Here is a 25406-nt window from a genome sequence, read left to right as displayed (position 1 = left end):
TTTGATCTTTTGGTTATATCTGAAATATCAAAATCCTGCAGTGAATACAATGGGCTTCTTGCGAAATCTACTCAAACAGATTTGTTTTTACGTATGAGTGTGTGATTTCAGAGAACTTGTGGCATTGACCAATTTTCTCTTATGTAGACAGATAACTCACAAGTGGTCATGAACAGATGGTCCCCCTCTCTACATCAGACAAAACACTTGTTTGATTTAAGAATAATGATGCTTTAATCTGAATTAAGTTTGAGTTTATATATGCTAAAATCAACTCAAATAAAAATAAACTCTATTTGAAAAGAATATTGTAACACCCTCGTCGCAGTTTGCAAGTTTACGCGGTCACCACTGCTCTGATGACGTCTTTGCCAGCTGTATTGATATCCTGCAGTTGTCTTGGTCCTCTAATACTACCACCGACTGATATCCAAAATTTTTTACATTTTTGGCCAGAATTTGTGATTTTAAAATGACCTACAAATAGAGCAGAGCAGATTTCTCACAAACACACACCTACTCATAAACAGGTGGCATTCATCAAATCCAAACAAGAGATATATAACAAGTTCATGCAGTTAAAAGAATTTGGTGAAACCAACTTGGAACACTTGGATTAGCAAGTCTCATGGAAAGACGTTTAGGGAATGAGGTTTAGGATAAAAACATATATGAAGTGTTTTTGCACAAGACCCAAACTCTGAAAGATACGGAAAACATCGGGTATAGTCCCAGTGGTGGAGAACGGATGACGTAGTCTCCCATGATCCTGGATCAGTAGTGCTAACATCACACACAGCGGTGTTCTAAGAAAATTTTTCATAGGGGTTGCGAGCAATTGTTATAGCTGATCACACACCATAATGACACTTGAAGAACCTGTTGTGGATGAACTTATATCTCTTTTAAATGTCTCCTTTGACCTCCTGCAATGTGACTGCTTGCTTGAGTCCAGGATGACAGTGCCATAATCTGCCTGTTCAATGGGCCACACCACCATTTTAATAAATATATAATTTTGTAATATAATAAGTTTGTCACGTTGTATTTTCTTCCTTCAAATGCTTTGAACACCATCCAGCCTCTCCCGCTGGGGGAATAAGCTCAAGGCAGGGGGTGTGAAGGCCCCCAAGGTGTCCACTGTTATAGACGATCACACTGGCAGGCAGTTTGTGAGCCTCCACAGCTCTGTGTGTACGTGTGTGTGTTTGAGAAATGGTAGTGACAACCTCAGGAACATTCTGCAAGTCTCCAAAAAGCAATGAATAGCAACAAGCAAGGACGCCTGAATTACAGCTGCTTCTCTATGTTGTTTGATATTTTGGGTTTGCAGATTTTTTGGAGCCTTTAAAGATATGAGGATGGAAAAAAGTACAACCATATCATAAAATATTAAATTAAAAATTCTACAGAAATACCAGAGACCGCTCAGTCTCAGAGTGTACAAAACATTAATCCAGAATTCCTGCAACCTTTTTATCTCGATCTCCCCTCAGAATGTAGGCAGCTTCATGCTCCATGCCTGTGTTCACATATTGATTTGAACTTACTAAGGTTAAAGTTATAGAAATACATCCTGTAGTGAAACTTGCCTTGATGCTAATCTTACGAGTTTGACTGTACAAAAATAAGGGTCATGGCCACCAGTGACATCATCCTGTTTTGAAGTCTCAAGTTTGACATTTTGGCTGCTGCCATCTTGGATATTTGGAGCTAGAAGTGACCATATTTGGGTGAGAGGCTGTAGCTGTGGAGGAGTGAGTTGTGGATCTGAGTCATAGACTGTGCAGACTGCTTATCACTAAAAGTGGCCTGCCCTTGACTATGTGTAACTTTGTGCCTTAATGAAATGTAAATGGGTGAGTTTTATAAAAACCACCAGGCACTTTTTAGTTGTGGTATGAGACGCACCAGACGGGGGCAACTACCCTAGTAAAAAGAGCGAGCAAGAAAGTCTACCTAGGGCAGGCAAGAGTGGAGGTGGTGGGGCCAAACAAACTCTGGACTCTCACCCAGGAGACCGTGGTTTGTTTCCCATGTGAAACCAAAAGCCAATCGAGTTATTTTAATAACAACATAGTGTGCTAGTTTGTGTAGCATACTACGCTAAGGAAACCATTTTTCCGTTTTTTCTTTTCTTTTTCTTTTTCTTTTACCAGTTTGAATTTTTTTTGAAAAGATATGGTATTCAATAACACGCAGAAACTGTAAAAGGGAAGTCTATTCAGAAAAATAAATATGCATGTAATGAGCATGACTTGACACCCCATCCCTGAGCCTCCAAAACTGACACTGGAGGGGATGTCTAGGGAGTCATATTTTGATGTTTAGGGTGACTGACCAAGTGTCTGCATTTGATGACTTAATTAGAATGTGTTGGCGTTCCAATTATGACTAATCAAAAACTGCAATATCTATGTAAAAATGGCTAACATTAGCTAACAACTAATTAGCCACAATAAACTACTGGTCATACTAGACCAAGTAAAGTTGTAGCAGCAAAACCACTGAGTGTGCTGAATTAGGCAAAGATGTTTTAATTGCTTATTCATTTAACTTTGTGGTTGTAGGAAGAAAAGTGGGTTATTGCATACTGTTTTTGCTCAAGAAAATCTTCATTTTATATGTAACAGAAAAGGTCACTTTTATCGTCTTCATGATCACATATTTGGATATACCTACTGTAATACAGCTTACTGTGTTGTGTCTTTGGCCTATTGATCCAGTCATGGTGCTTTTAATGCAAATAATGAGCTATGATGGTGAATTATCCTCCTGACTGTCTGTGAGACGCTGTCGCTTGAACACTGAACAGTGTTTCAGGCGGTCATCAGACAGAACCTCCCTCCCACAGTGGCACAGTACAACACTGGCCAGATGGGACAATGCTGAACACAGCTATAGCATTAGTTTGAGCCAGCTGGGAGGGTGTCGAAAACTTTTTAGGAATGGATGCGGAATCTGTCGCCTCTCTGCTTCACAGCCTCAGCTTAGTCTGAGCTCGTCTGTACACAGCTACAACTAATCTCCAACCCTACTGGAGATGTTGCTATCAAATGTATTCAACTCCCGACTTTCATGTCTGTTTTGTTGTAGCTTCCAAGAGTTGTTGTTGCTGCTGCCTCTCCATCAATGGGCTTTTTGATCTACCTATTTGCCTGGTGATCTTTTCCACATGCCCTACCCTCTCTGGATTTCATCTCTGTAGTCTTCTGAAAGGTTTTAACATAATCCAAACAATTTTTTGAGAAGTATTTTAGAGTTATTACACAGTTTGAAACATACTTTAAGCCACACTTTGAGGGCAGCTCTTATTTGTGACTCTTAATACAACCATTGCAGACTACTGTGTTGTACGTAGATTGTGTGTGTGTGTGTGTGTGTGTGTGTGACAGATGGAAAGACAGAGGAGTAAGTGGAGAAAGAGTGGTGTTTTGTGTATGTGTCTGTTTATATCTGAGGGGACAAAGTGGAGATAGAGTGTGTGTAGCAGTATAAGTCTATTTTTGCCTGTCTGTCTGAGTGTTTGTGAGTACCCGACTCACAATAAATGTCTGCTGGCTCGTGTGTGTGTGTGTGTGTGTGTGTGTGTGTTGGGAGTGCACGTGTCAATTAAGGTCTGTGTACATGCACATCGCTGCTGCCCAGGATGTCTCCCCGCTTCTGTTTATGCTAGACTGCCTGACCTACCGAGTGCCCCAGAGCTGTCACATGACTGTGTCAGCCAGTCACACGGGACCCTGCGACAGAGCAGCACAGATGAGGCGCCATGCTGCCTTCTGCCTGCATGTGTGTGTTTGTCTTAATTATTGCATGACTGCGTACTTATTGCCTTACTACTACTACCTACTAGTGTGTGTCTGTGTGGTGCTCCACTTACAGCAGCTCAGGTCAGGCTTTGTAGGTAAAAGTACGTGTCGAGTGTGTGTGCTTATGCAATCATCAAACTGAATCCTAAAGGTGGGCTTAACTCCTCCTGGACATTCAAGTTGCTCACAGCTACACTGGTTACATTACTGTGTGCTGATGCGCAACGTTTCTCATCATCCACTGGGTTGTAAGCATTTTAATACAAAGTCTAAAACAACAATTGAAGGGTACATATAATTTGATTTTACTGGCCAGAAGATGACATATTCTGTTGTTTGGAGGGTTGTAGCAGTATTAAGACCAATCTAATATCGCGACACTCAGTCTGCGAAGAATTGTTTCTCTGATGATTAGATAATAATTTTCTCTTACTTTGTATACTACCTTAAAACACTCAATTAGCCACAAATAATATTAAATGAATGGGAGGCTGCTGGTAAATTTTGCAGAGTATAAAATTGCAGTGTGTGTGCTGATACGTTTTCTTGGTCTGGCATGACTTTACATAAATATTGCTCTACAACTGACATTGCTGACTGACTTCACTGACTTTAAGGCCTAGACACATCAAACCGACATCAAAGAACTAGTGGCGACGAAGGCCAACTATTGGTCACCTTAAGTTGCCTGTGTCTCAGCCCAGAAGTTGCGAATAAGCACACTGCAAAGACTTTAGCCAACAGCCAGCTAGCATGTACCTCGTGTGCCTTCCTTGGATGAAATAACTTTCCGTACCAGCAAGTGGCAGTAGTCTGTATTCGTCCGTCAAAAAGGGAAGCCGGGGGATGGACAGAGTAGATTCAAGATGTTAGTTAGCCAGTTAGCACATTAACAATGCAACCCGATGTTGAAAGAACAAAGGATATTTACCGTGCGCTAATGAACAATAGCACAAACAATTACGAACCATTTTTGCTAAAAGCTCAATGGCAAAAAAATAACCGTACCTAAAATAAGAAGCTTGCTTTGATCTCATGCCTTCTTGACTTCAGTTGTTCACTTTTCTCACTCACATTTTTGTTCTTGTGCTCTGAGCTGAACAACCAATCAGAGTGATTTCTTTACTGACACCTTGTTGGCAGTTGAAAAGCCGTGCTAACGGTGTGAGACACAACGCAAAAACTAAGGCAACAGGCGCTCGCTGTAGTGATATGGTTGGCAGGTGCAGTTTTGTAGAAAGAAAATAGTTCTGACATGAAACTACTCACAATAAGGTCTGTGGATCATCTTGAATAAGTGGGTTACAGGTGTTGAGTTTTTCAAATGTATTTTTTGCCACTTTGAGCACCACAAGCTGAGTGCCATTTAGTTCCATTATACTGGAGAGGAGGCAGTCATCTATGTGACTGTTTTTTCTAACACCTGGCAACTCCCACTAAAACAATCTACACAAATTGACAAATAGCAGTGGGTAGGAGGGAAAATATGTGTTTTTTTGATTTTGGGATGGACTGGCCCTTTAAGCATGTCACACTAGACACTTCCATGGTTTTAACTCTAAAGTAGAACAAGCAGTAAACACACTGTACCCCCACCTCCATGGCACATCCCTGTATTTGTTGTTTCCTGCTTGGGATACACTTCCACTGGCCCTCAGTCAGTGCACCAAATAATAATGTTTTTAAAGCTACTGACTCAAGACAGTTATCTTGAATGGAGAAAGATTCAAGGTGCAATTATCCTGTAATTGCCACTTGCAGCCAAAGTGGCGGCTGCAGCTAGACTTCCTTTAATTAACTTCATCATTGATATACATTGTCATGAAACGCAACTTGAATAATTTTCGGATGCAAGTATCTTGGAAAAAAGATGGTAGGACAAAATGACTGCAATTTATGGTTGTCATTGTGTATATGCTTGTTGAACAAGAAATTAAATGTGACATCAGCCCTCTGAATACTATTATTACTTTATGACCTCTATCAGCTTTCAGTAGAAACAGGAACAGCAACAAGTGTAACCTAATAGGTTGTTGTTCCCTGTGTGTTGCCTGTCAGACAGCAGCCTCCTACACAGTCGCTGATCATTGGCATATCCCTCCCTACAGTGAGCCAACCGGTGCTCCTGAACACGCTGCACCATGACGGTTGGTCCCTTCAGCTAGGCAACTAACTAACGCAGTAACCACAGGATGCTGAACAATATAATCAGTTGAATATGCAGCAGAATGACATGTTGAAGCCTCCCTGGGAGCCAGGCAGGAGTAGGTAGCAGCCAGGCAGCTTAAATTATGCCAGACAATGCCAAATGCCTCATAAGAAGTGAAGCAGCACAGGGGTTGTCTGCCAGGCAGCTACATAACAGGCAATAATAGATATCCCAACAGACTGCCCTCTGTTAGGCTGTTTCCTGTTAGGCACCTGGCGGCCTACTCAGGCAGCCTACAAGATGATGTTATACTTTTCTGCCAACTTCCAGACATATCTGGAATGTAATGATAATCTGCTGCTAGCTGTTTGACAGCTATATTCGTTTTGACCGCCAACAGTGCTGCTGCACCTTAAAGATCCCGTGTGCAGGATTTAGGGGGATATATTGGCAGAAATGGAATATGATATCCATAACTATGTTTTCTTTAGTTTATAATCACCTGAAAAAATTAATTGTGTTTTTGTTATCTTAGAATGAGTGGTTTATATCTACATACAAAGCAGGTCCTCTTCCATGGAGTCCACCATCTACAGTAGCTGAGAAAGAACAAACCAAATGCTGGCTCTTGATAGGGCCATTTGCGTTTTTGGGTTTTAGCGTTGGCCACCGTAGTTTTCCCCCACGCTTGGCACGTGAGAGAAGTTTCAGTTAGTTGCAGTCTTGAACCTCACCACTAGATGCCACTAAATCCCACACACTAGACATTTAAATAGACTGAAATCACTTGAACTGCAGGTTGTATTTTGTGGAGCTCCTCTTGAGATACATTTCTGTGTTAATAGCATGTCAACTTTCCCTCTGTTTCTGCTCTCCTAATCTTTATGACTTCTTGTAATATAGGAGGAGAGATTGATATCTGGAATCATGGACACTGACTAAATCATCAAATAAGTTCATTTTGGACATCTGATCACCGTAGCGTTTAGTGACAGCAAATGTAAACAGACTAAGTGTGCAGAGATGAGATATGGTGGTGCAGCATCTACTTGTCTGTGAACAAGTTTTGCCATTTTGGCCATCAGAATTTGAAAATAGCAATCAGCTGCAGCCGTGGTCATTTTGAAGGTACCTCAGTAGCACTCCTCTTTACTTAGGTAGGTTAATGCTTGACATTGTGACTTTTTTAAAAGAATAAACTTTATTAAAGACAATGCCATATACCATACACAAAGAGCACAAAAAAGACACACAAAATACATCAATGGCAACAAGGTCCAGGGTACAGGCAAAGAAGGAGGAAAGTAACCAAGGTTCAAAAGACCAAATCATTTCACGAACTTCAGTCAAAGATGCTCCTACATCAATCCTGTGAGGTCAAAGGTTGCATCTAGCACAGTCCTCACAGCTTTAGAGTTCTTGAATACAGGAAAGGATGGTTTAAAGCACTTGAATTGGTGTTTAGCAAGTAAGAGTAAAATCGTCTTCAACGTGCCCCGTATTAGATTAATAGTTGTGATTGGCTGAACCCGTCTGAGGTCGGCTGTAAATCTGCCTGAACAGGAGGCACATCTGCCAGAACAAATAAAACATGAGCTTGCAGATTTGTCTGGTTCCCAAGCTAGTTCCTTGATGTCTTTGGTGTAACAATATGCCGTGCAGTATGAGAGAAGACATTCAAAGTGAGCTGAGCTTATTCATGTCCCACAATACACAGAGCCGGTAGGATGCACTTGAAACAACTCAGAGGTTTTTATGTGTAACTAGTTTACGGCATTAGTTTAGATTCAGTCCAGGCAAATCAAACTTACCTGAGTAATTCTACCCTGTGGTGTAGATGATGACAGTGACCATAGAAGTTCACAGGTCAGATGTTTGTGTAGAGTGTATTTTGTATCATTTACCCACACAAAAACATTCACTTGCATTTGTTAAATTCTTTTTTAATGTTAGGTCCTGTATGGCGTTTTAGGTTTGTCACTGCTCGCACAGGGTCAAATGGATTTTCCAGGGTCAGTCAGTCAATACATACCACAGTTTGGTGTGTTTTCAGTACAGTTACATTTGTATTACATTTGAACTGTATCTCTACAGTACTTTAATCCAATTTGCCATGAGTTGATGTGGTTATTCAGTCCATCTGTTGTGTTTTGTTATATTGCTGATCCTCTTCACCAACAGCACAGCATTTAGTCCAGGCAAGAATCTGAAAGTCTGTATCTCAGGGCAGAAAAATATTGAAATCTTACTGTAACTGTTAATACATTTTTCACACTGACATGGCTGAATCTCAGGGGCGGCGAAAAGTGTGGAAAAGTGTAATTTCATATGGTATCAAGTGTGTGATGATGGCTTGCTATATAGCACATGGAGGGGTTGGTATTTTGATGTAGGTCGCTCAGTCGGGGGTGAACCTACTGAGCCCACTGGCCTCTCACATCAAACAGAAGGCCATACAGCCTGAGGTCTAAATATAATCTACAGCTAACACCAGCACTTATCAGTTTTGTTTTCATCATGACCCCTCCTAATAACATATGACCTCTATAATATGACATTTTAATACAATTAAATGCAAATGAAAGCAGAGATTTTGTTATTTGTCTCTTTTGTTTCTGTTGTGTCCCTTAGCCAACTAATCCTCATAATTCCCCAGTGATCATAATTTTATTATGACAGATTAATAAACAATTTATGAGTCCATTTATCATTTATCTTTGAGCCTTTGCCACAGTGCGTTAAGCCCTCATGTGCGTTTTCATCCTGCCATTAAAAAGAGTGTCTAATGCTGCCTCTTATGATAAGCTGTGTAAATGCAGGGCACTGATGTGACTATAGGTTGGTTTTATCTGATTTCCGGGTGACTGAGATAAAAAAATCTTTGTGTACTGTTCCTGTCATTTTATCAGAAGATATTTTTGATCCAAAAAACCCTCGTCATTGTAATCTTTCTCCGTATTTATCAAAAGACATGAATTAATTTTGTGCTCTGCTCCCTGCAAAGTGGAAAGTTGTTGCGTGAAATTGATCTTGTGTTTGTTTTGATAACAGCGCAGCACCTTATTACTGCTCCTCGCCTTTACAGCTGTATTTCGGGGGCGATGCACGACACACAGGACAGACGTCACATAAGCACAGAACACTCTGTTTCCTTCTTTATCTGTGGTAATGGTTGCCCTGGTGACAGCATCCCTGTGGTTGCTGTGGAGACCTAGCAGCAAAAGCAGCCCTGCTGTCAGGCTGAATGGGCGGCTGATTTACTGTTACCTCAAATAGGTTCAGTCTCCACATTGTTTCTTTTCATATAATGATCGGCCTGGCATTTAGGCGATATTAGTTCATTATTTTGATTTATAAGGTTGACATCTTATATTGAAGGCATCTTTCCTAATATTTCTAAATGCATGTAGGTATAAGATGGGAATTTTGCCACTTCTTTCTCTCTTTTCTTTTCTCTTCCTCTTTGATTTGGAGAACGTTAAGCTATCAAAGCCTTGTTACACAGAAGTGTCTGGAGGTAGAAACTGAACACGGTGGTTCAAAAAGCTCTCAGATTCTTATTTTGTTAACTATAAAACATGTCTGAAGCCAAAGAGGCACAAAGAAGCAAATATTCCTTACTTTTTCTGTTCTTTTCATGAACTCCAGTGAGGTATCAGCACAAACTGCCTGACACAGAGCTTGACACAGCAGTTTTTTTTGTCCACGTTTGTGACTGAATTGGAACAAACATCCAGAATGTTCGACTCAAACAGCTGTGAAAAATGGCATTTCAACTTGACATTTTGTGACTTTTTGTGTTCACCCAATACCAGTCCAAAGACCACACACACACACACACACACACACACACACACACACACACACACACACACACACAAAGCAAATACCTACTCAGTCTCACATACAGTATCTTTATGACCTATTTGTTGAATGAAAGTCAGATATTCAGTAAGGCTGTGGAGCTGCAGGATTAAATGATTTAAAGTGAATGCGCTTTTAAAATACAGGTTGTTACTTTCTCAGTATTAGGTAGATTTAATTAGAAACATTTCTTTCATGTCAGTAATATTTATGCAAATAAATATATTCTGGACTAGGATATTTCAACATTTTAGTGCATCAAGTTCCACAGAATTGAATGTTAATTAAAAATAATAATAATAATAATGATAAAAAAAAAAAGTTCTGTAATTTTTAAAGAGGAACACCACCTAAATTAGGAATTCCGCTATATTATTTCCATGACCTTGGACAGTTAAATCAATATTTGGGCGCGTGAGCTACTCTCTCTCAAAGCCAGAAGCCAGAAAAAGAAGTCTCAAATTTGTGATGTCAGAGGGTATATCGTCTGCAGCTGCTCCATAGACAATTAATGGGAGCCTGATTTTGTGGACCCACACAATATTTGTTTTCTTTTTATACCGAAATTAGTTTTATTCTATTGTAGTGTTGTCATTTCTGAAACAGAAAATGCACTCAGCTTTTAGTGTCATCTATAACATCTTTTCCAATTCATTGTCTATGGAGCAGCTCCAGACTTTATACCCTAAGACATCACACATTTGAATTTTAGCACTCCAGGTTTCAGATTTGGAGTTTTTATAAATATTTTTGGACTGTTGTAGACCAAAAGAACAACATATATGAATTTTGAAAAAAGGGCGTAGCTCCCCTTTAACATAGAACCCATGCATGTAAACCTAAAACTGTATGTAGGAACAATAATTCCATAAATGAACATGCAGCACTGCCATAGTGTTTCTCCTTAAACAACGCCAATGATAAGTAAAAGTATATTTATTTATTATTCAGTTTCTTCCGAACATCATACCGTGTATATGGTCCTCATCTCCTGTATGTTATCGTCAATATATTTCTTTAGACAGACAAGCATCCAGCTGAGTTAATTCTCATTAGCTGAATATTGTGACAGTTCTTCACAGAGAGGTTAGCGCACATACATTGTTATCATTTTAATGACATACAGAGTATTTAATTTACATTTACATTCCACTGAGCTCAGTTTGATGCCGTAGTCTTACATCAGGTGTTCTGATACCAAGTCAGGCAACATCAGGCCGACTGCCATGTCAAGTTCAAAGCAGCTTCCATGCAACGTCCCAAGAGAAATCACATCAAGTCAATTAGAGGATGATGAGTGAAGGGTGGATGACTTTTACTTGGTTTTGTTTGAAGCCAATTAAGGTAAAGAGGAAGAATCCTAATGAAGTAAAGTACTGTGTCAGCATCTGCAGTGCTTTGACTTCACATAAGAACTTAATGTAGGAATGTTTAAGTTTGAGGCTTTATTGTTGATGTGACTTCTTTTTCTAATGGAATATAAAAACATTAGTGTGGCTGAAATTATAAAAGCCTTCAAAGTAGTGCCTCCATTATTTTAGATCCACCAAATGCCTGAATAGTAGAGTTGTAGTGACAGTTATACTGTGTACTTTTGCTTATCTGTGGTTTTGAAAAAACAGAAGGAGGAGCGTTTGTTCAACAGCAATAAAAACACTGATAACAATAATGATAATTATATAATACTGTATACTGTGATAGTGTGATCATTTCTGAGATGGTTATCGAACTGTGAAAATCTCGTACTGTTGCAACTCTACTGAATACTAAGTTGAGGTCTCCAGAATCTGCCGTGTAGATTGAACTAATCAAACTTGACATGTTGTTTGTATATACAGTACCTGCTGAATGACAGTGTTTGTTGTTTCTGCCTTAACATGTTGGATGACAGTGTACAGTGTGTGTGTTGGTGAGTGTGTTCCTATTAAATGAGCTGGTGATGCAAGTTACAGAAACTGAGGTGCTTCACCACTGGCCATTAGTGATTCCATCCATCCATACACTCTGTGTGTAAATTGCATAAATTGGCTGGAACAAGGTAGTTACCACACCTGGGCTTGGTGGTGTGTGTCTGTACCTTTGTATCCAATTTAACATAACTGTAAAACCTCAAGCAATGTAGCCTACTTTCCTTTTATATGCACTGTTGAGTTGGTATTTTGCAGTCAGTTCACACATTGGGTAGACGCTGTTGTTAGGCAGTTTTCCTCACACTTTGGCAGTATTGCTGAAAAAAGATGGCACACTTTCCCTTAACTCCACACACTATCGTCCCTTCAGAGAGTAACATGCTGTTACACTGCTTGTGTTGTCCACATACAATGAAAGAAACAATACTTAAGATACCCAGTTATCCTATTAATAGGACGATGTCACACTTGGTCACACCTTGCACTATATTATTGCACCTTTCATCCATCCTGACTGATACTTTGTGCTCTGTCTCACACAAACAGACACTGTGGATCACCTCAGTGCTGTCAAAGCAACAGCCCAGGTCACACTAATGTGCTGACATATGGAAAATCACAAAAGCCTGACCGAAGCCTTTTTTCAGTAAAGACATGACTTTGATGAGTGATTCTCCTTGCATTATCATCCATTGATCTGTTTACCTGACCATCCATCCATCTGACAATGCATCCAAATTGTTTCCTGGTCTTGCCTCCACACAGACAGATGGATGCCCTGAATAGTTCCAGGAAATGGTTACATGTCCATCCTGTTGGACGGCCTCACTCTGTTGGACAAAACCTACTGGCTTAGGACCATCCTTACTCCCACTGAGTCTCGTACCGTGTCGAGTATAACAGCGCTTTGAATTGTTACCAGCACTCCCACTCTAACCGCAAAGGCTTCAATTTTTCAGGGAACAGTCCGTCATACAAACACATTTGCGCTAAAAAAAGAATCCTAATTCCTCATCCAGTGACTCGCTCTTCTCCTCAGACACGTTACACATGTCATTTAGTATGACCTTTATTTGTAGAGCCTATAAGAAATGACCTCAACTCAACGCTCACCACCAATAATTAAATTTGATTGCATAGGGAAGAATCTTATGAAGGAACATGTGTGCCTATTTGCTTGAACAAGCAATAGTTTATTTATAGAATATAGAATAATAGTAATAGAATAATAATAGAATGATAGTTTATTATAGAATTACATAGCCCACGTTATTGTCAGCATAACTGTGATAACTACAGGTGGAGCTGCACTCCTGCTTTATGAGATATTAAGTTTAGACTAATATTGCCTGCAAAAAAAAAAAAAAAAAAAAATCACCTTGCCTGTCATGATATCTGTACAAATGACTGCAAACTGAAAATTTGTGGAGCTATAGCTCACTTAGGAATAACATCAGTCTCTGCAGTTCTACAAAGTTCCCTTTAGCCTATTTTACTTCATTGTTTTGGTTTTACATATTTACTGGTTCAGTCTGAGCTGCTCCCATAAACATGTTAAGACAACTGTACCCTAACTGTGCAGCAAGTACTGTGGGAGGTAAAGAAGGTAGAGCTAGTGGGCTAAAATAAGCAAATATTTTTCTAAGGAATTGGTTTACCAAGTCAAAGGTTTTTTTTTAAAGATTCTTTTTTGCCTTTAATGTACAGGACAGTGTGAAATGGGGAGACAGAGAGAGTGACGTCCCTACCAAGTCAAAGTTAAAGAAAAAATGGACATTAGAGTTCAGCTCCCAAAAAAAGGCTGATGGGAATATCATTGGTTTTGCAGTAATTTAGTCATTAATCACAGTCAGATATTTTTAAAAATAGTTCAGTCTTGACCAGGGGTCAGTGACCTTTACTACCAAAAGAGCCGTTTTTGGCCAAAGAAAAAAAAAACAAAAAAATCTGCCTGGAGCCAAAAAATATATTTGAGCCTTGTCGTGAAGGTAACTAAATAAGCGTCTGCTGATTATTTGGTACTGTAACTTTGCAGCGTTGGTGGTGAAAGCAAATGAATCTGTGCACACACTATATAATTCTCTATTTTCCTCCGAGACCTTTCCTTTTGTGGTTTCGGAATCTATAACTAGCCTAGCTAGTGAGATTCAAGACTAGCTGCTGATGTTAAGGTTCAGCAAAATTTAGATGAAAAGGTGCCATAGAGGTATGGTACATGTTTTCGTTGACAAAATGTAAATATATTTTTTCACTTTAGGCCTACAACAGTGAAAAATGAAAATTAGAAAATACTGTTTAAGCCACAGGTTGCATATCCCTGGTCTAGACCAAGTGACAAACACCGACATCCATAGAGCTGTGCTGCTACTGTGGCTAAACATCTGGCAAATAACATAATTACTGGTGTTAGGTGTGGTGACATGCATACTTAGAGAAAGTGGCAAATTAAACTGTGAGAGACTTGAAAGTATCCTTCACAGCAGTATGCAGCACCGAATGTGCTGTGTGCAGTTATTTTTTATTACTCACATGATACGTTGATATTGAAATGGGAATTTCAAATCAATCAGTTTCTCTTTGCTGTCATCTGAGGCTGCCAGCTCACAAAGCTGCCTTGTGTTGCTTTGAGATAAGACACGAAGCTGCGCTCAGCAACTTTTGCAGCCCAAAGCGCTAGTTGGCTCTAACTGTTAACTGATTTGCTGAAGGTATGACACTTTGAATACTCCTAAATAATATGCTGCCATGGCACCAATCTTTACATTAGTTTTTATAGTTACGTTAACTCATTAACTGTATGAGCGGAGATGGTGTGAAAATCTTCGCAGAAGGGTTCGGCATTGTTAGTGCGCCCAGCTTTCGGCACATTGAGTTCTTTTGTTTCATCACTTTCTGAGGCTGGAAGAATTTCTGCCAGTGACCATAACTAATGCTGCTATTTTGCTTGGACTAATGAGGTGAAACTACCGTGTCTTCATTATTATGGATCGTGTGACACTCTGTACTGCATCTTATAAATTAGACTAGAAAGTCTGGTGTAGTTTCATAGAGAAGCCTTGCCCAGTACTGCTCTAAGATGGAGATTAAGACGTGTATTATTTCTCATCTGGCCTGTCTGATAATTACTGTGATGAAAACTTGCCACCAGTTGGCTAGTTGGCAGATTCAGTTAACCACACTCCCCCTCCTCATTTTTCCATCTGAGTTTCACGGAGCTGAGGACCAGTTGGCTCAGCACCATTCTCACACTTCCTAACCACCTGTCCTGCTCACAGTTGGGGTGTCAGCATGGATCAACTCTGCTTGGCACACAGCTCCATAGGACTGAGGAGGGCAAAGCCACGGCCATAGACCATAGACACTGACCATTATATTATTACAGGCACCGGGGAATGGCTAATCTGAATGGCCAGAAAGCTTGTAGTGACCTGGCAAGGCTTTACAGGGTTTTGTTGGCATTTACAGCGATTCAGCAGGGCATCAGTGGGCACAATGCCAGCTGGCAAAGCACTACGGTCAATACATAACATGACACTAGTCTAAAGCCTCCTAAATACCCAGTAGCTCTTTGTGCACCATTTCCATGTGCTGATTCTCATAATCTACTATAAGCTGAATGTTCTCACACAGAAATAGGCAAAAAAATGTCCTGTGTGTTTTGTCCCAATAGATAAAGCAGGTCAGTTCTGCTCTGATCCACATTTATCCATCCTTAATCCACGCTTTCTGTTCTACCAACCATCCATCCATCCACTCCATATTTGTTCTCAGTGGAGGTTCTTCTATCCTAGCGTTTTGTCAGAGGTCTGATGATAGAGTCACATATGTTGCTCTCAGCCAGAGCAGGTGGCTAGCTGCTGGAGGAGAAGACACTCAAAACACTGCTAACAGTCATGTATATGGCACAGTCCTTCCTTCCATCCCACCATCCATCGACCCATTCATTCATTCATCCCTCCATTTATCCATTCATCTTTACATTAATCCATTCAAAGAAATTGATTCCAAGTAGTTATCCACATACATATGTGCCTTTTAGAGAACTATTGACTATTGATCAAGGACCCCCATTATCAACCCGCTCGTATTGTTACTAATGGCATATATTGGTCCTCAGTAATAAGGTATGGGTTAAACAAGGGTATGAAACAACTCCAGGAAGAAACATATACATTTAAGAAACACTGGTACGTTGTAAGTAAGTACAAATATAAGTGCATATAAAAAGTAGCAAAAAGAAAACCTAAGAAAGAAAAAATATACCAAAAGAAACATAAACATTGACATTAATATAAAAATCAAAGACAGAAGGATTAAAAAAGTCAAAACAGAGCAGACAAGACCATCAATAAAATGCAAAGAGATCAGATAAGCTTTGGCTCTTTGGTACCAACACTCTGAATGAAAAGAAGAATTACCTTCTCACTTAAGTTCGAAAAAAAAAATATATATTGTAATTTATGCTTGGGGAAGGTGGAAAAGTTTGTGTATTGATAAAAGGAAAATGCGACTGAGTGCACTGGAAATAAATGATGACCTAAGGGGCACTACCTTCACTACACAGGCCACTGCAAGCTCTCTTTGTTGTTGCTGGGTGGCTTTTAACCCTCTCATATGCACACAGGGCTGTTACCAGAACTCTTCCAACAGCGCATAGCTGTAATATTATTTGCTCAAAACTCTAACTCCATTGTCTGGTGTGCTTTCTGTCATTATACATCCATTGTTTTGCTTTGTGACTGGTGCTCTTTTGATTATGTCATGTCATTGCACCCTGTTCTGCAGTGGCACCTGACTGTAGAATTAACGCAACCCACTGCTTATCTCAATGAACCATCTCCCAATATTCACATAACAGTAGCGGATCTAAAATCTTTTTTTAGGGGCTTTTCTGAAAATTTAGTTGAAATTTGCCTTACATTTGGATTGAAACCTAACTATTGGCATACTGTCACCGTTCAGTTGTTATGGTGAGAATTAGCAAATAATTGACTATTTACACATTTGTCATGTACTGAACATCATTAACATTCCTTTGGGGTCTCATTTCTGTCTGTCTGACAAATGCTAGTCTAATATTCACCCCCTTTTAGCTCTCTTTTGGTCTCCACCAACTCCTGAGGAAAATAGTAGTGAACAATTTGTTTATCAAAGCTTTCTTGAAAAGAAGAAAAATCTGTGGGCCCAAAAACAAAAACAATGCGCTAAAAGATGCTATAATGCCCTGGAGAGCTGAGGCCAACTGCAGTATTGGGTGAAAAAATCCTCTGTAGGCTCGTCACTACGTGTGACTCCTTTCACATTATACATAATGCTTTGATTCATTGTTTTTTTTGGGGGGGGGCATTTTGCCTTTAATCGATAGGACAGTTAAGCGTGAAAGGGGGAGAGAGAGAGAGGGAGTGACATGCAGCAAAGGGCCACAGGCTGGAGTTGAACCCGGGCCGCCGCAGCAACAGCCTTGTATATGGGGTGCCTGCTCTACCACTAAGCCACCAACGTCCCCTTTGATTCATTGTTTATGTACAAATATTAATTAGTTCGACTGTAGTATTCTGTTAATTTAAATAACATCTTGGTGTTGTCATATAATTGCTATGTACAGTAATTCCAATGCAGGGAGGTCCACATGATGTCCATTGCTGAAGGACTGCTGAAGCATGTCAAAGAGTCTCTCTTAAAAGCTATGTTTCTTTCAAAATGAGTTAGCAGAAGTGCTATCAGCAGTTATTCCCTTTCACATCATCGTCGGTTTAGGGCCAACAAAGAAACACCACATGAGGAAAAGCTGTGGTGGTTCTGGATGAGATGAATTGCTGCAAAAAGAAATATGACATTTCTGTTAAGTTTAACAAGCATGTTACTGCGTTCTCCCTGCGGTGCCCGAATAATCGCCCCTGCCATTTCTAGCCTTGTCGTTTTCTCCTCTTTGAAACTGACTAATGGAGCTCTGGATGGCTGCACTCACACACAACATAGGCCCCCGAAGAAGTGGAAATATAAATTGTCAATGGATTCATTTCCTCTTTTAATGGTATTTATGATAAGACACCCTATGACAAGGAACAGATTGCTCAGTGGTGGTAGTTAATAGCGGGGTGGTGAAACGCTTTATAGCAGGTGCCCTGAGGATATACAGCAGCTAAGCCCAGAGCTGGTTCTGTAAAGCCTCTCTAGCTCAGAATCACTGTCTTTTAATTAACCAATCCTCCACAGGGATACAGGGAGCATGGGAAGTGTGCTACACACATGCACATTTCAGTCCCATCACCAGAAGAAAATGTTGGCATTGTAGGTTTCTGCAAACCATAGATACAGCAGTGACATAGTTAAGATTTCATGCATGTGAGCTGAGTTTCTCACCAGAAGGTGGAGGGGATGGTGGATAGTGTGACACCTCAGTGAGGCTGCTGTCAAGCAGCAGACTACTGTTTGAGACCAGCTGGGTTTTTAATGACAGGTTGTGACATTTCCAGCTGAGTCTGTGGCAACAACTACCAGGTATTTTTTAAGGCAATGTCAGCACTTTTCCAGTGGCGAAAAGTGCTGAAAGGTATTTAAAAACCAAAACGTGATTTTTTTCCATACCATAACCAAGTGATTTTTATCCTTAAACCTAACCACACCTTGACCACAGTGTCTTCACAACATAAAATTGAAAAAATAAAGAAACACACTGCTTCAACATATTTGCTACATATTAAACATATAAATGTAACATATCTATTAAGTGTGCGGAAACGTACAATGCCAAAATGTATTCTACCGATTGGGGTACACACTTATTAAATGAATGTGCGCTTAAAGAAACAAAACAACAACAAAAAAAAAAACCTCTACGATATTTTATATTGAAAACAGATTAAAAAAACCCTCAACATCAGCCTCGAGTGACGCCCAATCCAAACCTTTCTACTTCAGAACAAATGGGCAGATGCAATAAACCGTGTCACCCGGTGAGGCAGCCAGTCAGACGGTCAGCCTTGTTTTTTCTCATCTTTCAATTCCACTAAGGCAAGGTGCCTTTGAGACTGAATGTATTAGGCAGGATAATCGCCTCAGACTGCCAAACCTTCAGGCTTTGTCGAGGCTACACAGGAGATGAAGACGGTTCACAGAATGGAGATAAAGGCTGGAGCTAAATGCTTTGACTGGATGCTATCTTTGCTGCTCCATTTCCATGTATCTGACTCATTTGATGTCAAATTGAAAAATGGAAAAATGACTCCATAAAACTGTCATTACTTGCATAACTCACACACCAAACTTCATATCATAAAATGTATTTCAGTCTCATCAGTATTGGTCTGAGCTATGAGCTCAGCCTGAGTCTGAGTGGTTGTGTATGTTCTAGGAATAATAAATCCATGGGCTAGCATGGCTAACCTAACAGATCAGATTAGTATCTGTGAAATCGCAGCTGATTAGGGTGTGTGTGTGTGTGTGTGTGTGTGTGTGTGTGTGTGTGTGTCCTAATTTATGCACTCTGGAACATCTAAATTAATTCCCTATGCTTTATCCTCTAAAACATAAGTGACCTACTTTAAACATTATTACTATTTTTCCACAATCGCAGTTTTAGAGTTGTTTTTTTTTTTTTTTTAATCCCTTTGGATAAGTGTGTGTGAGAAGGAGGAAGAATATGCATGTGTGCAATGCATGTGTGCATATGCCAGAGAGCAGAGAAGTGTGTATACTCTCATGATAAGTGTGTGTGAGTGAGAGCAGAGCAGTTTTAAATCTCCTGGCAGTTGGACAATTGCGGTGGCATTACGAGGACTAATGATTTGAGGACTCCAGCTGTGTGTGTGTGCGTGTGTGCATGTATGTGTGTTTATGTGTATGTAGGGGCATGTGATAGATGAGCTACTAAAGACCTGAAACTGAAGTCATTGTCTGGCCTGTGGGACAGATGAGTCAAAGACTGATTACCATGTTTCTGCTGCCCAGACCTCTCAATTAAACACTATTTCTGCTTTTCCTTCATCCACTCCTTCCTCCATCTCCCCATCCCATCATTTTTCCTACAGCTGAAGGAGGTCGCTATGAGTCAATGAGGCTGGCTGTTTTGCCTCTGGACCCTGCAGTGCCCTCAGCTATCCCCCGGACTGGAGACAGAGATGGGGCTAAAGACAAAGATGCAATGGATGGGGCTGACGCAGGTCCCAGAGCTTGGCCCAAGGGTAAAGTGTTTGCTGAGGCCAGAGCAGCGGTTTGGACTGAAACAGAAGCAGGAGTGCGTGCTGGTGCAGGTGGCAAAGTCTTTGCAGAGACTGGGATAATGACGGGAACCGGCGCCTGGGCTGAAGTTGGGGCTGAATGGAGTCCGGTAGATGCGGACGGGGTTGATCTGCCAAGCATGCCCAGGGACCCGGCTGCCTGGCTGGGGCAGCAGAGGCTGCAGATTCGTGGACAGGGCCAAAGAGAGCAGGCAGCCTTCTCCTCAGACCCCACCATACTGGCAGAGACAGCCGAGCTGCAGGCACCAGTGCTGGGAAAACCTTTAGGACTGCTGTCTAAAGCTGCTTGGACCAAAAGCACCTCTTCATCGTCATCCAAGGCCTCCTCCTCTTCCTCCTCCTCATCTACAACAAAAGCGTCCTCTTTGCCTTCCTCCTCCTCTCCAGCCAGTAAAAGAGACAGTCAGACAGCAAGACCAGACAACGTCTCACTGGTTGTTGTCAACAGCAACTCCTCCAACAGCAATAGCAGCTCCAGTTTGGGTATGGTGCATGGCTGTGCTGTCATTTACACATAATTTAACTTTGGCTTTATTTTAATTAATTGTTCACTAAACCCCCTCCAAGAACAGCAATCATAGCTTAGGAACCATAACTATGCACAGCAGGTCTGTCAAGCTCTAATTTCTCCACATGCTGAAACGATATGCATGGAGCTGTAGTTAGAGCTAGACTCTGCATTTAAAGAGTCTGGAGGGTCCTGTCTTTTCCTTAGCCTTCTTTAAAACGACAAGTGTAAAAGCGTAAGGAAGGAATTAAACAGCATCTTAGAATTCCCAGCTACTTAGCTTGCTATTAGTAGTAACCCAGTGCTATTTCTAAAGCCAAGAAAAATACAAGAACAATAAAGTTGGTCAATTCCGTGTCCTCTACATGAATCATCAATTGGTGAGGATTAACTTTTTACCTGGGACATGTAGCTTAAGCCTCAGTCTTTCAGCATCATATAATGATTGTAGCCATCAAGTGCATATTGAAGACCCTTTTACAACCTGGTCTCACAGAAATACATTAAATCACCACAACTTCTTTAAACCACATGGTGGTGGTAGCACGTAATGTTTTAAATTAACCACAGAAATAACACCAGTGGAAAGGCAATCATGAATGGATGCAGTTTCAAACGTGGTGAAATAGTCACAGTTTGGTGAGGTTTAGGAAAAGATTGTTGTTTTGGTTAAAATAAGTATGTACGAAATGTAAGCACGTTGAAACTTGAGGTAACTACATCATGAAACTTTATGTAGTTACATTATGTACATATGTAGGCAAAGTTAAAATAACTTGACTTTTGGTTTCACAGTGCACAAACCGCAGTCTCCTGGGTGAAAGTCCTATGTTTGTTTCTTCCTCACTCTGAGATGATATTTTTTTGTAGGCCATCCTGGAAGTTAGTGTCACCCACCGTTTCACCTTTCAGCATTGATCATCATAGCCATCTAAACAACCATCATCTTCATCATTCCATCAATCATCATCATCATCATCATCATCATCATCTCTGTCCTCTTCATTATCCTCACCCTCCATGTACTGTCCCACTCCACTACCTCCATGTCTCCCCTCTTCCTGTTAAATCATCATCAAGGTAATTCTTCCACATACCATTTTAACACAAGAATAAAGAAAATCCAATATTGCATTGTCCAGCATTTTCTCTCTCATGAATTCATATCACCATCACAACAGGACAACAAGTCCTCATGTGTTTATGTGAGGGGAGGAGAAGAGGGAATGTGGATCCTTCTCAGTCTGAAAAGATTGATTGCCTCCCTCTTGTTCACTCCTGCCTCCTTTACACCTCTCATCGACATTCATCTGATTTCACTGTGTAAACAAGAGATGATTTAGATGGATTACATGAACCCTGACATCAGAATGCTCCTCTGGTTTACACATCAAAATTGGATTTCTATTTCCTATTCAAAATTTAAATTGATGTGCACTTTATCTTGTGCATTTAAAATTGACAATAAGCTCTTCATCTTCTTTGTTCCTCAGTCGTGGGAAAACAGCCAATTCAGTTTTGACAAGTTTGTTATTGACCTGCCAGCTGTTTGATTTGCATGGCTTTCTTTATGTTTGGATCCCTTTGTTGCTTCAAGTGAATTTAAGATGCGTTGCTTCAAGGTGGAGATGTACTATGTGAATAATACATATTTTTAGGATCCATGTCAAAGTGTTTATGGTTAGGGATGCACTGATGTGAAAATATGTCAGCCGATACAGATGTTGATGTTTTGTTTTTGTTTGTTTTGTTATTTATTTCCTCTTTCGTGCCAGAAAAAGACAAAGGGCTCTATTTAGATGGTCTAAAGCAGACGGCGGAGGGCGCATAATCCATGTCGCAAGTGTCATTGCTATTTAGATGCAGGCGCAGTTGTCATTTTCACACCCTGCGCCCTCGTCGTCTAACTAGCAAATGAACTTGCGCTTCTCTGGGCGTGTTCGTCTAAAAATGAGGAGTGGTCAGGCGCAGTCATGGCGCGTTGCTAGTTAGATGACGGGAAAAGCAAATGCGCCAGTGACCAACAAAAACCTGGTCTAAAGTCAACGGCGCAATATTTCGTTGTTAAACAAGTTAGTAATATGCGTCTCTAGGCAGGTGCACAACGCGCGTGCACTCTGCTCAGACACACACAGAGCAGCCACACATATGCAAAAAATAACAAATAAAAATATGATTACAATGTGAAAGGTTATTATTGATTAAAATATTTATCAGAAACACGTCTTAATGGTCAGTCATTAATCAGAATGATCTAATCGCAGTAATAATGATCATGATAATCCGGGAGGTCCAAGTTCACAGTGTCCGAATCATAGACTGTATAAATGGTCCAAATATACGGAACTGCAAGCAGACCTCCACGGGCTGATGATGCATAGCCTGTAAAATGAACTTGTCTTTCCCAAATGAATTGTGATCATTTTGGCATGTAAATCACAAAATCAAAGATGTGAAAACGTTTCATAAACTTTCAGGATGCTGGAGAGGGAGCTGGGCTCCCTAACCTCCCGGGTTAAAATAAAATTGAATAACTTACAATTTGTTGACAGCGTTTCTCCCGTGCGCGCGCGCTCTCTCTTTCTCTCTCGCAGTCTCACTCTGTTTCTTTTCTTTTGGCTTCTCTAAGATGACAGATGCTGAATATATACTCCCTATCTGATGCTGTGGCTGTTTGTGGTTGGCTGAGAGGGATGTGAATTTATTAGATTGCAGCTGTGTTAATCAAATCAGGTTGGGTGTCCATTATGCGTGCCAAAAGGTGACAATCCCTTTGATCTGTCACCAGATGTGACGGGACAGTCGATATAGAGATACATTTATCGTCTCCTCAGCTGTAAAACACTCACTCTTTCCAGTTGGTAGGTCCGCCATCTAACTAGCTCTCTGCCATGCACTCCAATCGCGCCTCTCTTAAAGGGAATGAGAGGTGACACTCTGATTGGCTTATTGAATGATACACCCATCATAGAAAATAATTGAACTGTTTTAAAGTCATGCAGCCCTGTGCTACACTATCTTTGAATGAACACAAATTCAACTACAAGAATTTATGAAAAAAACTTAGATTTAACCTTTCTTCACATGAAAAACAGATCTTTCAACAATAAAACACTGTTTCAAAAGCCTTTTTTAATCATATACAATATAGTGTTAGTGTTACACTGCTGTGGAAACATCAGTGAATTTCTCCTTCAAACAGCTGCATTTAATCAAGTTTTTCACCAAAAACTACATTTTACAAGATAACATTTGAACATATCATGTTGACGTTACAATTTACTTTCGTCCAATGTTGATTTTTACTGAATGGAGCTTGAACGCATCATGTTAGTTCTGGCCACCAGCTGCTAACAGCTGACGATAACCAGTTCTTCTCCTGCAGATGTTAACATGGATTAGTTATTCGCAATGTAGCATTATCAGGGAAACTATAGGGTGTGTCCTCTGCTGCATTGATAGTGCGTTTAATGCATTCTGGGGAAGATCTCTGTTCATTCTAAACATGTTTTCTACTACCCCAGGGATGACAGGAAGCAGTTAGTCTGAAGAATTTTTAGCCTTAACACAATGGGACAACATCGGCTGCTGCCATCAGTGAATGTCATCTTGTTTGCAGAAAGACCGATGGCAGTCAACAAGGTTGTATCGACCAGTACGGACGCTTGGTGCGTTCCTATTCATAGCAATGACGGAACATGTCACCTAGTGTAATGATGTTTCCCATTGGTGTGTTTCTGATAATTCTGGACAACAGTGCAGCTTTGTGACACAGGAACAAAAAAGTCGCTAGTAGGATTAAGTCATTGATGGTATTGGTCTTTTAAAGGGTTTAGTTGACAAATAAATAAACCTTAGAATACCACCAGGCATCATTTAATTGATTTTCAAATGTTTTCCTCTCTGCAGACGAGTCAGTGAGCAGCCTGCCAGCCTGGGATCTCCCCACTGTCCCCGAGTCTCTCCTGTCCACAGTGGGCGACCACGATGTCACGCTTCCTGCCAACATCACCAGCCCTTTCTCCACCCATCAGTGGAACACCACAACGCCCGTGCGCACCAGAAACACCTCACGGCAGACGACCACATTAACCACCACCATAAGCACGTCTCTGTCACCCAGCACCACTTCAACTTTACCGCCATCCACCACAGCAAGAGCACAGGCACCATCGGGACCCACTGCAGTTTCTCAAACCACAAGCCAGGACACTGTGACCAACGACAGCCTTCAGCTGACGACGGTAACCACGACGACGACCTCAACGACCAATCTTACTGTGACTGCCGCTGAGATGATGACACAGGCGATGACCACTGGGAGCGCTGTAACAGCATCACCAAATAACACTGCTGCTTCAACCACGCAGCAAACCACGAGCCTCATACTGACCACAGCAGCTGCAACTCAGCCTACAACCACCACGACAACCACACCCGCCACTACTACCACCACTACTACTACAGTACCCCCAACCACCACCACCACCACTCCTCCACCCACTACTACAACTACTACACCTGCAACTACTACTACTACTACTACTACTACTGCTGCCACAACCACCACTACCACTATTACCACATCAACAAAGATACCTGCCACCATTGTCTTCATCCCGATCCAAACCACGCCACCTCCAACCACAACCACTGAACCGCCGTCCAGCACCAGTGCAGAGGAAAGTTCTCTACCATGCAACGTGACTGAGAAGTACTGGGTCAGAACAGGTAAGAGACTAAAACTCCATCAGTGCGACTTACTTGGAGTTAAAAATGATTTAAAACAAGTTTGTATTTCTAAAAAAAAGTATTCAGATTGGAATAATTTTAGACGTGTGGGATTTAAAGATTAAAGAGTAAGATGAGCAAGGATGAATGGCTAAAAAAATCTGGGTATTAACCAAAAAAAAAGAAACCCATCTA

At 40.8% G+C, this 25406-nt stretch overlaps 1 protein-coding gene across 2 annotated transcripts in view; it reads left to right on the top strand.

The window, feature by feature from the left end:
- Nucleotides 1–25406, top strand: part of kiaa1549la (KIAA1549-like a) — a 130453-nt gene that overhangs the window by 26416 nt on the left and 78631 nt on the right. For both annotated transcript variants that reach the window (XM_049573634.1, XM_049573633.1), the window contains exons 2-3: nt 19763–20455; nt 24390–25211. In XM_049573634.1, the coding sequence (XP_049429591.1) occupies nt 19763–20455; nt 24390–25211 (1515 nt within the window). The remainder of the gene's footprint in view (nt 1–19762; nt 20456–24389; nt 25212–25406) is intronic.

The sequence above is a fragment of the Epinephelus fuscoguttatus genome, linkage group LG4, assembly GCF_011397635.1.
Source record: "Epinephelus fuscoguttatus linkage group LG4, E.fuscoguttatus.final_Chr_v1".
Lineage (NCBI taxonomy): Eukaryota > Metazoa > Chordata > Actinopteri > Perciformes > Serranidae > Epinephelus > Epinephelus fuscoguttatus.
The sequence above is the reverse complement of the archived record's forward strand: the minus strand, read 5'-3'. Positions and strand labels throughout refer to the sequence as shown.